The sequence below is a fragment of the Jaculus jaculus genome, chromosome 16 (genome assembly GCF_020740685.1).
Source record: "Jaculus jaculus isolate mJacJac1 chromosome 16, mJacJac1.mat.Y.cur, whole genome shotgun sequence".
Lineage (NCBI taxonomy): Eukaryota > Metazoa > Chordata > Mammalia > Rodentia > Dipodidae > Jaculus > Jaculus jaculus.
The window spans coordinates 36,098,164-36,115,827 of record NC_059117.1 but is presented as its reverse complement, the minus strand read 5'-3'; the positions used below and the strand labels follow the sequence as shown (position 1 = coordinate 36,115,827).

Genomic DNA, 17,664 nt, shown 5'->3' with positions numbered 1-17,664 from the left:
CATACCAAGAGTGGGTGAGCCCCACTTCTCTCTATCCTGCCAACATTTCATTTTATCCATTTCAAAATACTTGTAGTTCTTGGAGAAAAATAACATTGTATTTAATTGGCACATGCCTAATTACTAGTGAGTATGAACAACATTTGAGTTTATTGGCCATTAGCTTTTCTTTGAAGTAGAATTGCCACCTTTTTGGTTCCCTTTCCATCACTATTTGTGACAGATTATCAACATAGGAGAACCTTGTCAGTGAGATAATTGAAATATGCCCATTTGATAAATTGTGGATGTTATATACAGGACAAGGGGGCTTCTGGGCTCCAACTCTGGCACTCTTGGCATGCATCCCAGTTCCTGTTAGGTTTTGAACAGAAGAAAGCCTTTTGTCTGAATCTCAGGGTCTTTGACATGTGATGTTTGTTCTGTGGTACATAAAAGGAAGCTTTAAGCACAGATAGCCCAAGTAGAATGAAAAGACATCCTTGCATGGTTGAATTGGGGAAAGAGAGGAGCATTCCTGAAATTTGTATTTTTTGTGGGCTACAGATACAGCTCTGTTGGTCAACTAGTGAAGTCCTGGGTTTGATCCTTAGCACTACATTTAAAAAAAAAAAAAAAAAACTGTGTTGGTAACACATGCTTGAACAAATCCTAGCACTCAGGTTGTAGAGGCAGGAGGATCAGAAGTTCATTCATACTCAGCTGCATAGCAAGTTTGAGGTTAGCCTGGGATACATGAGACCCTGCCCCAAAAAAGAAAAACTAAAAACAAATTCTGTAAGGCATTGGCATTGACAGCTGAGCAAGAGTTTCTGTCCTGGTGGGAAGTGAGTCATACATGGTTCTCTAGAAGTCCTGGGACTTTGCAGCTGGTAATTGAAGACTCCCCATGGTGAACAGGTGCTTACAGCTCTCATTTTCCTCTCTGCTTGTACCCACTCAGAATCGATGTCCACCGTAAAGAGAATGCAGGGGCTGCTGAGAAGTCAATTACTATCCTCTCCACCCCTGAAGGCACCTCTGCGGCCTGTAAGTCTATTCTGGAGATTATGCATAAGGAAGCGCAAGATATAAAATTGTGAGTAAAGAGGGCTGACCTATGAAGGAGGGCTCTGTGCTGCTCATTGTAGACTCTGTGACACGGTTCTTGGGAACTGCTAGCCAAGGGAAATGCTATGCTGACTGGCACTTTTGATGTGTTGGAAATAGTGTCTTGAACACTCCAGTACATCATGTTTGGGTATGGAACTTAAGTGATGCTAATGGAGAAGTCTAGTTATGGAAGAAGGTAGTTGGGGAACACAACCAACTGGGGACCAGAAACTAAATTGGGATTTACCCAGGACAGGGACCCACATCCACAGTACTCCTTTACTTGAAGACATTTGGTACTCTGTTTTTGTTCTACCTCCAGCCCCACTGTGAATTAGCAGGGGACATGGAGGTGAAAAATAATCTAATTAATAGTGTACTATGGTCAGCTGGAGATCTTTTCTGGGGGGGGGGTTATTGCAGCTGGGCACTTTTACATCTCCCAGGGTAATTTTGGGTGGAGGCTGGGGTCTGTGTCACTTAGACTGTACAGAATGGGCTGCACTGAATGCAAAGCCCAGAGCAAGGCTTGAGAGTTAGTCTGGGATCTCTTTACCAATACTCGATTTGTAGAGACCATTAAATGCATTCTAGTAGTAGGTGTTACAGAAGAATATAATCATTGTTTAGTCAGGAGAAAAATAAAGAGAAAGCCCATTATCTATCTGATAATCCAAATGACATTGGTAAAAAAGTGATGCTGGAAATTCTGAAAGGCACAGAATGCAAAGAAAAGCCCCCCTTCCTCCTCCGTCCCCACAGTACAACCACCGTGTGGTCTCTTGTGCTTCTCCATGTAGCTTACACGTACCTTCAGGTAGGTGTTTGAAATTCTATTCTAGGATTACCCTAGTTTTTATTTGTACTTTGCATTCTGGCATTGGGAATTTATGAATATCAATTTGAGTAAGAGAGTCCATCATTGTCTGTAGATATTCCTGAGGTGAATAAAAGAAAAACTGTATTAAAAATTAAGTCTTGCCAGGCATGGTGGCGCATGCCTTTAGTCCCAGCACTTGGGAGGCAGAGGCAAGAGGATCACCATGAGCTCAAGACCACTCTGAAACTACATAGTGAATTCCTGGTCAGCCTGGGCTAAAGCGAAACCCTATCTTGAAAAATAAACCAAAAAGAAATTTAAATCCTATCCAAATGTATCACTAGAATGCAGGCTGCTAATCTGACCACTTTAGACTAGATGTAGCATCACATTTCCTATACGGTGGGTAAGAAGTAAATGTTTAATGTAAAAAAAAAAATCTGTTGTCTTCTGACCCATGAATGGTTTACTTTGTCTGGATTTCTGACCATTTTTCTATCTACAGCACAGAAGAGATCCCCTTGAAGATTCTAGCCCACAATAACTTTGTAGGCCGTCTTATTGGGAAAGAAGGAAGAAACCTTAAAAAGATTGAGCAAGACACAGACACTAAAATCACAATATCTCCGTAAGTGGTACCTCAATGTTTTGTTTTGGAGATAGGGTGTCACTCAGGCTGGCCTCAAACTCATAGTGATATTCCTAAAGCCTCAGCCAACTGAGAGCTGGGATTAAATGTGTGTGCTACCACACCTGGCTCTACCTTAATTTCTAATTACAAAATTGTCAATTGCGCTGTGTTTTGTATTTTTTTTTTTTTTTTTTTTGGTTTTTCAAGGTAGGGTCTCACTCTAGCTCAGGCTGACCTGGAATTCACTATGTAGCCTCAGGGTGGCCTCGAACTCACGGTGATCCTCCTACCTCTGCCTCCCAAGTGCTGGGATTAAAGGTGTGTGCCACCACATCCGGCTTGTGTTGTGTTCTTGATTCCCCTCTGCCTGCCTGTTTCAGCTGTTTTGTCATGCTGCGCTTTGAGATGCTGTTTATGAAACTTGTCTACTACCTCCTATCTGTTTCTAATCTGTCTTGAAAACATTGTGTGTTCTCACTAAAGAGGAAGAGCTAGATTTTGGCATCCATATTTTCTTTCTCCCCCTCCTCTGAGGTAGGGTCTCACTCTAGCTCAGGCTGACATGGAATTCATTCTGTTGTCTTAGGGTGGCCTCGAACTCACAGCAATCTTCCTATCTCTGCCCTTCCCTAGTGCTGAGATTAAAGGTGTGTGCCACCAAGCCCAGCTATATTTTCTTTTTTAAGAAAAATATATCATATTTATTTGAGAGAGAGAAAGAGGTAGAGAGAGAGGGAGAGAATGGGTGCACCAGGGCCTCTAGCCACTACAAATGAACTGCAGATGCATGTTCCTCCTTGTGCATCTGGCTTATGTGGGTCCTAGGGAATCAAACTGGGGTCCTTTGGCTTTGTAGGCAAACACTTTAACCACTAAGCCATCTCTCTAGCCCCTGGCATCCATATTTTCTAGAAGTCTTTATGGTGTATTTTTTTTAACATTCTCGAAGTTGGATAATATAATCTAATGTACATTTTGTGTTGTGTAACAAATTAGTTCAGTAGTAGACAGACTAAGCCCTGGTAGACATGTACTACTGGACACATTTCTATGGGTCAGAGGTCCAGGAACTGCTCACAGCATGGTCTTGTGATATGAGGTAGGTACTGGCTGTTGGTGGGAAGCTCAGCTTCTCACTGCAGAGACCTCTCCACAGAGCTGCCAAAGTTTACTCCATGGAAGCCACTTTCCTCTCCCACAGGGAGTGATCGAAGAAAGAGACAGGGACATAGCTCAGTCAGTCAAGTGTTTGCTGTGCAGTCATGAGATCCTAAGTTCAATCCCCAGTGTGCACACATTAAAAAAGAAAATACTTGCCGGTTGTGGTGGTGCACATCTTTAATTCCAGCACTTGGGAGGCAGAGGTAGGAGGATTGCTGAGAGTTCGAAGCCACCCTGAGACTACATAGTGAATTTCAGGTCAACCTGAGCTTAGAGTAACACCCTGACATGAAAAACAAACAAACAAAAAGCTAGTGTGGTAGCACACACCTTTAATACAAGAACTTGGGAGGCAGAGGTAGGTGAATCACTGAGTTCAAGGCCAGCCTAAGACTAGAGTAAGTTCAAGGTCAGCTTGGGCTAAAGAGAGACCCTACTTCAAAAACAGAAAACAGAGAAAATGAAGGGGAACTGTACCAGTACGCCGTATCCTTTCGGTCTGTGTGCTTAGTCCCGCTCTCCATGGTAAATACCAGCACTGTTTCTCTTCTTAACATGACCTCAGTCTTCCTGGGCTTTAAGGCTTGAGCAGGACCTGGGCTAAGCAGGGGGTTTCTGAAGGTTGCTGTCTATCTGAAGTGCAAGTGGTCTTAGGTGGACCATTTGTACAAGCTGGTCAAGATGGATTGATTTATACTATTTCTTCAACCTACTTTAACTTCTGGAAATACTAGCAAAAACTAGTTTATACACACAAATCCTGATGTGCCTTTTGGGAGTATTCTTATGCATTTTCTTTGCTGGTTGACCCAGAAAATGCAATTGCACAAGAATGCCAATTATGCCTAGAACTGGTCAGTACAATCTAGGAACATGCTTACTAAAGCTTTGATCTTACTGCTTCCACTAAAACTATATCCTTTTAGTCATCCCGCTTTACTTCACTCTCAAAACATGAGAGAGAGAGCCAGGTGTGGTGGTGCATGCCTTGAATCCTGGCACTCGGGAGGCAGAGGTAGGAGGATCACTGTGAGTTTGAGGCCACCCTGAGACTACATAGTTAATTCCAGGTCAGTCTCAGCTAGAGTGAGACCCTACCTTTGAGGAAAAAAAAAAAAAAAAAGGACTTAAATGAGCTATGTATACCCAGTACTTTTGTTCATTTTTATTTATTTATTTAAGAGTGACAGAGAAAGAGGGAGAGAGAGAAAGAGAGGGGGGAAGAGAATGGTTGTGCCAGGGCCTCCAGCCACTACAAAACAACTCCAGACGCGTGTGCTCCTTTGTGCATCTGGCTAACGTAGGTCCTGGGGAATCGAGCCTTGAACTGGGGTCCTTAGGCTTCACAGGCAAGTGCTTAACTGCTAAGCCATCTCTCCAGCCCCTACCCAGTACTTTTTATTGGAGGGTGGGATAGAAATATTTATTTTCTTGAATTCATGTCTTTAGGGGTCACTTATTTCCCTTCATGTTTGACCACCCACTTTTACATAATGTCAGGCTTCACAGTTTGGTTTAATTGCCATCTGGGGCTGACTTCCTTCTGTAATTTCCATTCTTTTTCTCCCTGCCCCTGTATGCAGACTGCAGGAATTGACACTGTATAACCCGGAGCGCACGATTACGGTGAAAGGCAATGTTGAGACTTGTGCTAAAGCTGAGGAAGAGATCATGAAGAAGATCAGAGCGTCTTATGAAAACGATGTTGCTTCAATGAATGTGAGTGTTAACAAGCAGGTGTCTGTATCTTGGTGAATATTTAAAAAGATGTTTTTCAGCGCACCAATATTAACTCCTTTAGTGGCAGAATCATGAGAAGTGGTTTCTTTAAAAAATTTATTTGAGAGAGAGAAAAAGAGTTCAGATAGAGAGAATGGGTGTTCCAGGTCCTCTAGTCACTGCAAACAAACTCCATATGCATGCATAATCATATGCATCTGGCTTACGTGGGTACTGGGGAATCAAACTTGGGTCCTTAGGCATCACAGACAAGCACCTTAACCACTAAACCATTTCTCCAGCCCCCCCCCCCCCAGGTAATTTTATTTTTCAAGCAGAGAAGCTAGGGTCGGGGAGAGAATGAGAATGGGCACTCCAGGGCCTCTTGCTACTTACTGCAAATGAACTTCAGACACATGCACCACTTTATGCATCTGGCTTTCCATGGATACTGGGAATCAAACACAGACTATCAGGCTTTGCAAAACAGGCATTTTTGCAAAACAGCCATCTGAGAAGTGGTTTTAATGGAGATTTAGCATCATACCAAATACCCTGGAGTAATAAGAAAGACAAGACATAGGCCTTGATATGAGACTTGGCTCTCGATAATTTTATCAAATCATTTAGCTTTTAAGCCTTGGCTTCTTTCTGTACATGTGAGGATAGGCTAATGAGACCTGCCTGCCAAAGTTTAATACCAGTCGGCATGGTGGCACACACCTTTAATCCCAGCACTTGGGAAGCAGAAGTGAGAGGGACACCACAAGTTCAAGGCCACCCTAAGACTACGTCATGAATTTCAGGTCGGCCTGGGCTAGAGTGAGACCCTGGGCTAGAGCAGGATTCTAGTAAGGAAGAATGTGGGCTTGAGAATTACATGATTCCATTTTTGAGCTTGCTTTGGGATTGAGGCTACTTTCTGTCTGACACACTTATTAGGATTGCACACATCAAAAAGTTACTGTTGGGCTGGAGAGATGGCTTAGCAGTTAAGACACTTATTGGCAAAAACAAAGAACTCAAGTCTGATTTCCCAGTACCTACATAAAGCCAAATGAACAAGGTGGTGCATGTGTTGGGAGTTCATTTGCAGTGGCTAGAGGCCCTGGTGCACCCATTCTCTATCTGCTTCTGCTTTCTCTCTCTCTCTGTGTTCCTCTCCCTCTCCTAAATACATAAATAAATAAATTTTAAAAGTTATTATTAAAAATACAGGTTTGGGCTGGGGAGATGGCTTAGCAGTTAAGGCACATGCCTGCGAAGCCTAAGGACCCAGGTTTGATTCTCCAGGTCCCACATAAGCTAGATGTACATGGTGGCACATGAGCCTGGAGTTGGTTTGCGGTGGCAGAGGCCCTGGCATGCCCATTCTCACTCTATCCACCCGCCCATCTCTAAAAAATAAATAAAAACAAGTCTTTAATAAAATAAAATAAAAATACAGGTTTAAGAGCCAGGCATGGTGGAGCAGGCATGCAGTGGATGGATTTGCTAGTTCTAGGCCAGCCTGAACAATGTAGCAAGGCTGTGTCTCAAACGTATATGTATATGTATATGTATATGTATATGTATATGTATATGTATATGTATATGTATATGTATATGTATACACACACATACACATACATACATACATATACACACACACACACACAGAGGTGTAGCTGCTGTGTATAGCTTACTGGTAGAATGCTTGCCTAACATATATGAAGTCTTTCACTGCATAATAAGAAAATGGAAAATGGAGCTGGGTGTGGTGGCACACGCCTTTAATCCCAGCACTTGGGAGGCAGAGGTAGGAGGATCGCTGTGAGTTCGAGGCCACCCTGAGACTCCATAGTGAATTCCAGGTCAGCCTGGGCTAGAGTGAAACCCTACCTTGAAAAACCAAAAAAAAAAAAAGAAAAAAAGAAAATGGAAATAGGGCTGGAGGAATGGCTTAGTGGTTAAGGTGTTTGCCTGCAAAGTCAAAGGACCCAGGTTCGATTCCCCAGGACCCATGTTAGCCAGATGCACAAGGGGGTTCACACATCTGGAGTTCCTCTGCAGTGGCTAGAGGCCCTGGTGCACCCATTCCCTCTCTCTCCCTCTTCCTCTGTCAAATAAATAAATAAAAATAAAATATTTTTAAAAAAAGAAAATGGAAATAAAGTTTATTTATTATTCATATAAACCTTGGAGATATGAGAATTTCAATGGCAAGTATATCTAAGCCTATGAAAGCAAACTATTGACACCTTAGTATGTGGAATGATGCTTAAATTTGAAGTAAGTGATTTAGCAAAATTTTCCATTGAGCCTGTCATGAAACAGCCTGAGAGGGAAACGGGAGCATATCCTCATTGTTTGTCACTGTACCTCATGTGATGGCCTGCTGCCTTCCCACTGCTGCTGATGATCTGAACCTTTCAGAATCACCTGGGATTAAATTCACTCCACGGGTCTTTTTCACTGATTGCTAAGTAGACTCCAGTCTCAGTTCTACTCTCCTTTCCTTACTTTTTCAACCTTTATAAAATTAAACCCAAACAAATCCCCTTTATAGCTCCTGAATTCATTCCAAAGCTATATTTAGCTGCAGTCGTTTGACAAATATGGGACCTGGTTTCTACAAGGTTTGGCTTTGTTTTAGGCCCACAGTCCAAGGGAGCTGGGAGTCCTGAAGCTGGTTTTGTTTTTGTTTTTTGAGGTAGGGTCTTGCTGTAGTCCAGGCTGACCTGGAATTCACTATGTAGTCTCAGGGTGGCCTCCTACCTCTGCCTTCTGAGCTGTGGGATTAAAGACATGCACCACCACACCTAGCTTAATGAAATATTTTAATATTATTTAAGACAGAGAGAGAGAGAGAGAGAGAGAGAGAGAGAGAGAGAGGGTAAGTATGGGCACACTAGGGCCTCCTGCTACTATAGATGACTTCCAGATGCACGCACCACTTGGTGCATCTGGTGTTACGTGGGTACTGGGGAATTGAACCCAGGCTGTCACACTTTGCAAGCAAGTGCCTTAACTGCTAAGCCATATCTCCAGCCCCAGAGTGCAGTTCTTTCTAAGTGCTATGAGCTGGTGGTGGCCCTCCTTGTACTTCAGACACCCCAAGGCAGCTGTGGATCAAGGTGATGGCAAACCAGCCCTCAGACTTTAAACTGGGGATGTGGACCATTTTCTACCTACTCCACTACTGTTCTGCGAGCATCTGCTTTGTTTTGCAATTGAGTCATAGTGGAGTCATAGCGTGATGGTTTTTCTTTATTAGACAAAGGGTTATAATCTGAATATTGTCATTTATAAATGTTCACTTTCCCTTGATTCACTCAATTGTCAAATTAAGGGATGTTGTTACCATTGCAGCTTCAAGCACATTTAATTCCTGGATTAAATCTGAATGCATTGGGTCTGTTCCCACCTACTTCAGGGATGCCGCCTCCCACCTCAGGGCCCCCTTCAGCCATGACTCCTCCCTATCCACAGTTTGAGGTAAGATCACTGGCCTTTGCTTGCCTTAGAGTTGAGAGGGTTGCAGTCAAACATTACTGCCCTCCTGTTGTCATGACATTTAGTACTAAATAGTACAATTCTTAGTGCAGAACCATGTGTTCATGTGATCTGCCATCTGCTTGGAGCCAGTTGCTGTTTGTCAATGGAACCTTATAATTTGACCCCAAATCGCATGCATTGTTTGAAATTTTGGGGTAACACTTGTGAGAATGTATTCTCAAATAAAATGTTGGGGAAGAAAAAATTGGTTTTGGTGGAGATTTTTTTTTTTTTTTTTTTTTTTTTTTTTGGTGCAATGCTGGGGAGTTGAAGTTAATTTTAACATGTTGAAGAAAAGGATTCTTCAGAGGCCTGCTTGCTGGGTGTGGTGTAATCCAATATCCCTGCTAAGGCAGGTGGATTGTGACACTGAGACCAGCTTGAACTATGAAGTCAGGCCTTGTTTTAACCTCCCCTCTCCACACCTCAAAATAAAAATAAAAGTAAATAATTTGCTACGGGATGTGATGGCGCACACCTTTAATCCCAGCCCTTGGGAGGCAGAGGTAGGAGGATCACTGAGAATTTGAGGCCAACCTGAGACTACATAGTGAATTCCAGGTCAGCCTGGGCTAGAATGAAACCCTACCTTGAAAAACAAAAAACAACAACAACAACAACAACAAAAAAGAATTTGTCTTTGATCTTTATCACCTGGAAGTGTTTGGCTTTCAAACATCAAGAAAGACTAGACTTGTTTTTCATATGTTTGTACTTTTCATACTTTCAGTCAGTAAGCTAAGATAACTTTGCTACAGTTCTACTGCATTTGTATATGCATTAAAAGGATCTTATTTTGTAGAGATTATATAACAAATCTGTTTAAAACAGATCTACCTGTCACCCATCCATCCATCCGTATATCTTACTGTTTTTTGAGATAGAGTCTTGATCTAGCCCAGGATGACCTGAAATTCACTATGTAGTCTCAGGGTGGCCTTGAACTCACAGCAATCCTTCTACCTCTGCCTCCCAAGAACTGGGATTAAAGACATGCACCATCACACCCAGACTGCCTGACTATCTATCTATCATCTATCAATCAATCATCTCTCTATGGTCTTGCTGTGCAGCCCAGGCTGGCCTCAGACACTGTCTTCCTGTCTCTGTCCCCTCATTGCTAGGATTACAGGTATCAGCTGTTGTGCTTGGCACATGTTATTGGTTTATCTGCTCTTTTCTTTTAATTGTTATTTATTTGCAAGCCGAAAGAGAGGAGGGGAGGGGAGGGGAGGATATGGGCACAGCAGGGCCTCCCAGCCACTGCAAACAAGCTTCAGATGCATGTGTCACTGTGCATTTGGCTTTATGTGGGCACTGGGGAGTCGAACTCAGGTCATTAGGCTGAGCCATCACTCCAGCCCCTGTTTTTAAATTCTTCTTCTTCTTATTCTTTTTTTTTTTTTTTTTTTTTTTGGTTTTTCGAGGTAGGGTTTCACTCTAGTTCAGGCTGACCTGGAATTCATTCTGAATTCTCAGGGTGGCCTCAAACTCACAGTGATTCTCCTACTTCTGGCTCCTGAGTGCTGGGATAAAAGGCATGCACCCCATGCCTGGCTTATGTTTTTCTATTGTTTAATATTCTATAATATCTTTGCAACACAGAAGACATCTGATACAGGAAAATAGTAAATGATTCAGTTGCATTATTGGTAGTGGACACTCATGATATATAATTAATATTCTAGAGTCTTCTATCATAAATTTATTTTTACATCCACCCCTCTTGTTTCACTATCTCAATATTTGAATGGTAACTTCTATACCCATTTAGGGAGATGTCTAAGTGTTATAGGTTGATGATTCCTTCATGTCACTGCCTAGGATGCATGAGTAGGCTGACATTTAATTTCTACATGGAACTTGATTACTAGATTGTCCATGTTTTATCTCTTTAGGAATAAGAAATTCTTTTTCTGTCCTGAGGTAGAAAGCTTGCTTGAGGGTAGAAAGATGACTTAGTTGATAAAGATCTTTCCTGTGAAGCCTAAGGACCCATGTTCGACTCTCCAGATTCCAAGTAAGCCAGGCGCACAAAGGTGAGGCAAGCGCAGAGTTGCATATGACCACTAGGTGGTGCAAACGTCTGGAGTTCAATTGTAGTGGCTCAGGCCCTGGTGTATCAATTCTCTCTCTCTCTCCCCCCCCCCTTTCCTTCCCTCTCTCTCAAATAAAAAAAATTAAAAATAAATCCTATAAAAAAGAAACCTTGCTTGAGCCCTTAAGTTTGAGACCATCTTGGGCACTCTACTGAGCCCTTGTCCCCTAAAGTGCATATGCAGTATTTTAACCAAATGTCAAGTATTCATAGATGTGTTACATTATCTGACATTTTTCTGCACAGCTGGAAATAGCTCTCTGAAATAGCTGACACACTGTACCCTGACACTAAAGGAGTCTAAGAGACAACCCTGGTGTCCACTCCTGTCTCTCCTAGCTCCTCCTCGAGTTTCTGTCACTGCCCGTCAGACTTCTTGCTCTGGTCTGAAAAGCCTCACGTGAGCCAAGTATGGTAGCTCATGCCTATAATTCTAGCACACAGGAGGATTGCTTTTAAGTTTGAAGCTGACTTAGGTTACATAGTGAGTACCAAGCCAGCCTGAGCTATGGAGTAAAACCCCATCTCAACAGAAAATGGAACAGGGTGGGAGGAGTTAACGGATTAACAGAGCAATATAAATGATTAAATGATCTCTGAAGATTTTGTTTGTTTGTTTTTGGTGAGGTAGGGTCTCACTGTAGCACGTGCTGACCTGGAATTCACTATGTGTTTCAGGGTGGACTTAAACCTATGGTGATCCTCTTATCTCTGCCTCCCAAGTGCTGGGACTAAAAGCATCCACCACCATGCCTGGCTCAGGTCAAATATTTCTACTGTCTACAAAATCCAATAATATGAAAAACAGTAGTGGAGATGAAGGACTTACAATAGAAATTTGAAGGCATATATATTTAAATGCTAAAATATGTACTAGTTTATTATAAATGGATACATTTATTATAGGATTATTTAGGGCAGATGTGTCCCTGACATTTCTGTTCTACACTTAATAGTTAAAAAGTATTGATTATGTAAAGTAACTGTGCTAGGTAAGGTCACAAGTAAAGTACATTTCTGCTAGCTGCCCTAAGCCAGTTTTCTCTTTGGGTGGTCACCACTACAAGTTTGTAAATTAAAGTATCCCTTTAATACTTCTTGATTCCCTCTCTCCCTCTTTCTCTCCTACCCTTTCTCCTAGTGACTAGTTCCAGTCAGCAAAGCTTCTTCTCACATACAAGTAGTAGTCTAACAGAAAGTTTTGAACATTTGTCTTATATTTTTTGTGGATGCATTGGTAGCAAAATGACCTAACGTGAACTCACAGTAATCCTGCTACCTCTGCCTCCTAAATGGTGGGATTAAAGGTGTGTACTACCATGTCTGGATTTTAATGACTTTTAAAATACAGAAATGGGCTGGAGAGATGGCTTAGTGGTTAAGGTGCTTGCCTGCAAAGCCAAAGATCCCAGGTTCAATCTCCCCAGGACCCACGTAAGCCAGATGCACAAGATGGCTCATGCATCTGGAGTTCATTTGCAGCAGCTATAGGCCCTGGTATGCCCATTCTCGCTCTATCTACCCCTCTCTCTTTCTCTCTCTGTATTTCCCTCTGCTTCTTTCTCAGTCTCAAATAAATAAAAATAAAAGATTATAAATACTCTCTAGATTTAGTAAATTTTCTTTTAATAGCATAATTCCTGGGTTATTAGCTAAATGAAGACTGTTTTAAGAAAAGCAAAAGCAGCTATATTTCTTTTTTTTAAAGTTTTCAAAAAGTATTTCATTGATTTATGAGAGAAAGAGGCAGATGTGCACCAGGGCCTCCAGCCACTGCAAACAAACTCCAGATACCTGTGCTACCTTGTGCATCTGGCTTATGTGGGTCCTGGGGAAACAAACCTGGGTCCTTTAAAGGACTTTGCAGGCAAGCACCTTAACCACTAAACCATCTCTCCAGCCCTACATTTCTTTTTATAAAACTATTTATTGACAACTTCCATAAATACAATTAATATGATTCTAATCCCCTCTCATCACCCCTCTCAACCCTTCCCCCTCCACTAAATCCCTTCTTCCAACAGCAGCTACATTTCTAACTCTGCTTATAATCTTAAATGTCTGAGTGACTTACACAAGTAACCATTTAGTTTTATTTTAAGCATGGAGGAAGAAGCCAGACATATTTGCTCCAACTAAGCCAAGATTAAGTGTGAAGAAGACCTTACCAGAACAGGTGACCTTTGCTTCTGAGACATTTACAGATTGGATGCAATTAGAAACAGCCAGTGAGAAAACACCAAAAGTGCTGTGGACCCCTGAGACCCTGGCTTCAAGGACAGGCAAGGGAAACACTCATTCTCAGAGAGAGAGAACATGGCCTTCTCAACTGCCTATTAGTCTACATGTCTTCAATAAAATAGAAACTTCAGGGCTAGAGAGATGGCTTCGTGGTTAAGGCACTTGCTGCAAAGCCAAAGCTCCCAGATTTGATTCCTCAGGACCCATATAAGCCAGATGCACATGATGGTGCATGTGTCTGGAGTTCATTTGCAGCAACTGGAGGCCTTGCACACCCATTCCCTCTGTCTCTGTCCCTCCTCTCATTCTCTCAAGTAAAAAAAGAAAAAATTAAAATACAAATTTCAAGCAGGAACAGGAACATGGTACTATTCTGAGCCTATATAACCACACTGCCATCACCCTCAGGAAATCTGGCACAATGTTACTTAGTTTATCATTAAGTTCTTACAGGTGTCCCAGTAATGCCCTCTATAGTTGTATATTTTCAAAGAATACTCGCCAAGGGCCATGTATTAAGTTAGACTACTACTCAGAACCTGTACTAGTACTCAAGCCTTTCCTCTCTTCTCCTTTATGACCCTGACATTCAAAAACAAAAACTCAGGCTGGAGGGATGGCTTAGCAGTTAAGGTGTTTGCTTGCAAAGCCAAAGGACCCAGGTTTGATTCCCCAGGACCCATGTTAGCCAGATGCACAAGGGGCACATGTGTCTGGAGTTCATTTGCGGTGGCTGGAGGCCCTGGCACACTTATTCTCTCTCTCCCTCCCTCCCCCCTCTCTCCCCCTCCTTCCCCCTCCCTCACCCTCTTTCTGTCAAATTAATTAAATATTTTAAATCCCGGGCTTTAGCCAGGTGTGGTTGTGCACGCCTTTAATCCCAGCAGAGGTAGGAGGATTGCCATGAGTTCAAGGCCACCCTGAGACTCCATAGTGAATTCCAGGTCAGCCTGAGCTACATTGAAACAAAAAAAAAAAAAAAAACTCAGGCTGAATAGATGGCTTAGCAATTAAGGTGCTTGCCTGCAAAGCCTAAGGACCCATGTTCTATTCTCCAGATACCAGATAAGCCAGACCCACAAAGGTGAGGCAAGCGCAAGGTTGCCCATGGCCACTAGGTGGCACAAGCATCTGGGGTTAGATTACAGTGGCTGAGGCTCTGGTGCACCAATTTCTCTTTCTTGCTCAAAAAAATAAATGAACAAAGACTTGGGTTAGAGTGAAATTCTACCTTGAAAATCCCAAAAAGTAAGAAACTCAATCCGGGCCTGGTGGCACATGCCTTTAATCCCAGCACTTGGTAGGCAGAGGTAAGAGGATGACCATGAGTTGGAAGCTACCCTGAGACTAACTACATAGTGAATTCCAAGTCAGCCTGACCTAGAGTGAGACCCTACCTCGAAAGAAAGAAATGGGGGGGGGGGCAGAAAGAAAGAGAGGGAAGGGAAGGGAGGGAGGGAGGGAAGAAAGAAAGAAAGAAAACTCAGCTGTTGGTTTATAGAATACCCCTCTAATTTGGTATTGTTAAACTCCCTTCCATGATTATGATCATGTCCTGGGTAGGAGTACATATCAGCACATCAATTCAGGAAGTAAATTATTTCAGTCGGTCTCATTATTGGTCATGTTAAATGTTAAATTTGTTCATATGATTAAGGTGGTGTTTTTCAAATTTCTGTATTGTTGATATTTTTTGTTTTGTTTTTTCTGAGGTGGGGTCTCACTCTAGTCCAAGCTGGCCTTGAATTCATAGTGATTCCCCACCTCTCCCTGGATTATAGGCATGCACCACTACACCTGGCCAAGTTTTGCTATTTTTGATGAATAATCAGTAGTATTTGAGAATATGTGTCTTGTCTTAAACAGTTTTTCATGAATCTCAGACCTATTAGTAACATTTGCCCACATCGTACAAAGTGAGCTGCGGCAGGTTTGGATATGAAATGTCTCCCAGACTCATGTTTGAATGCTTGTTTCCCAGGTGGTACTGTGTGGGGAATTTGTGGAGCCTTGCTGCTGAAAGTATGTCACTGGGTTGGGTTTGAGGTGTTGTAATCCACCCTCTTTTGGTGCTCTGGCACTTTCCTATCTTCTCCCTATTAATGGTGTGTTGCTAGCTGTCTGCTCCTGCCACACTTTCCCCATCATCATAGACCTTCCCCTTGAAACTTATAAGCTCTTTCCTTCCATACACTGCCTCTGGTCGGGTGTTTCATCCCAGCCACAAGAAGGTCACTGATACACAGGGAGGAGGAGGCAGCACTGCTGCCGGTAGCTGGAGGAGCCCCTCTTCTTCTCCTCGGGCGACCTGACTACACTGCGGAAAGGATTTCAGACAGCAAGTCTCTTAAGTAGAGCAACAAGATAACATGCGCTTCAGATTTGAGCCTGGGTATTTATTTAGAGAGTGATGCTCGGGAAAAAGGCAGTGCACATCCAAGACATGGACACAAGCTCTCGAGACAGTCACATTTAGGTGTCCTTACAATGGCTACACACAGAGAATTCTGTGGCTTTCCAAATTACATTGCTCAACGGGTATAATTTAAAAACAAGGTCTAAAGATAAAACAGTTTTAAAAGTATGTAACAGTCTGGGCTAGAGTCAGACCCTACCTTGAAAAACCAAAAACAAAGGCTGGGTGTGATAGTACACACCTTTAATCCCAGTACTTGGGAAGCAGAGGTAGGTGGGTTGCCAAGAGTTGGAGGCTGCCCTTTGTCTTCCCGTTTTCTGTCCTGCCTTTCCCTGGGCTCCTTTCCTCCTCTCCTTCTCATTTTCTCAGTGGCAGTCTTCTGTTGAGTGTAGCGTTGGTGTCTCCTGCCTTAAGTGGAAACTTGTTTTTCTGTAGTTACATCATAGTTACCCTAGGCCAGCTGATTGAATCCCCAGGGGAAGGACCAAGCACAGGCCTCCCTTCACAAGCTTCTCTAGGGGACTTCCAAGTGTAGCCAAGGCTGACAGCAGCTGCCCTGTTTTATTACTCAATGAGAACTGTGCCCTCTTCATAAATCAAAGTCCCACTGGGAAGGTATAGAAACTTGAAGAATGGTGGTTAATAAGTGTTGACAGGAGGTTTTTGCTAGTCATTTATTGTTCTGTAAGGAATGCTTACTAGTCAGCAGACAGACTTCATAACACCAATGCTTGTGAGACTAAAGGCGTGTACCACCATACCTGGTTGTTCTGAGCATTGTCAGGAAATTCTGCTGCGTTCTGGTGTGTCTCTATACTTGGTAATGAGAAGCTTGCTATTCCTGGCTAGGGATGTAGCTCAGCTGAAGGCCTAGTGTGTGCAAAGCTCACAGTTTGATTGCAAGCACCAGACTTGCTCTTCCTTAGGAACTATCTCAGAGAAGTCAGATTTCTTATTGAAATCATCTTATGCTTGGTGTTCCCTAGGTCAAGAGTGAGTCTCTGCTTTTATTGTAAATGCGTATTGCTTGCCAAAAAGCTTTTAATGGGGAAATGTTCCAAAGAACATGCATTTTAATGTAGTGTTTACTCTTTCTTCTAGAAAATTGTTTCATGTCCCTACTCCCATTTTCTCATTGCTGCTTTGTGACACAAGATTAGAAGATTAGAGTGCTGTGTCTTGTCTGAATAAATCTTGTCTCTGTTCCATTTCTGAACTTCGACTGCTCATCCTTCCACATAATTCTTTTTCCCAAAACGTGCCAGGTTGATTTTTCCAATACAGCCAAAGGATTGGATCTTCCAACAGACAGAAAGTCTCTAGTTCTTGCCTGGCAGCTGGTTCGTGCAGCACTTAATTGGCCAACCTCTCGTTTATAAATGACAGGAAGTGCTTCTTTCAGAAATGCTCAAACAGCAGGGAAGAGGGGGTTGGCAGCTAGCGAGGCTGGGCAAGAGCTGGAGTTGGCGTAGCGCACGCTGCCTTAGCTGGGTGGCGTTGGCAGCTTGCAGTTGGGTTGGTAGGAGTAAGTCCAAGAGCTGTTGTCTTCGTAATTCTGACAGCCTTCTCAGAATGCTCGTATGTATGTATGTATGTATGTATGTATGTAAATTCTGCAACCTGAAAATTGTCAACCTTCAGAGGCAGGAAAGATGAGCACTTCTTTTTAGGTTGCATTAAAGAACTCTTTAAGAAATAATACTTTATGAGCTGCTGCCTAATTTTAGGTCAATAACATTCCTGGACTCTCATAGGTGCACTTCTTCTGTCATTAACAGTTTCCATGTAAATAATTATGCACCCTTCTCTGAGGCCGCTAGTTATAAGGAGAGAAACTTCCTTTGCTGTTTTTTTCCTTACTTTCTTTCCTTCTTTTTTTTTTTTTTTTTTGTGTGTGTGTGCGCTTTAATATTTTGTTCAGGTCATGGAGTTGAGTAAACTTAGTTTCA

The 17,664-nt window shown here is 42.5% G+C and overlaps 1 protein-coding gene across 2 annotated transcripts in view; it reads left to right on the top strand.

Annotated features, from left to right (window-relative positions):
- The window catches only part of Igf2bp3 (insulin like growth factor 2 mRNA binding protein 3), a 180,993-nt gene that overhangs the window by 143,966 nt on the left and 19,363 nt on the right, over positions 1–17,664 (top strand). For both annotated transcript variants that reach the window (XM_004652816.3, XM_045135802.1), the window contains 4 exons: positions 944–1,078; positions 2,418–2,540; positions 5,288–5,423; positions 8,775–8,900. In XM_004652816.3, coding sequence (XP_004652873.1) covers positions 944–1,078; positions 2,418–2,540; positions 5,288–5,423; positions 8,775–8,900 — 520 coding nt within the window. The remainder of the gene's footprint in view (positions 1–943; positions 1,079–2,417; positions 2,541–5,287; positions 5,424–8,774; positions 8,901–17,664) is intronic.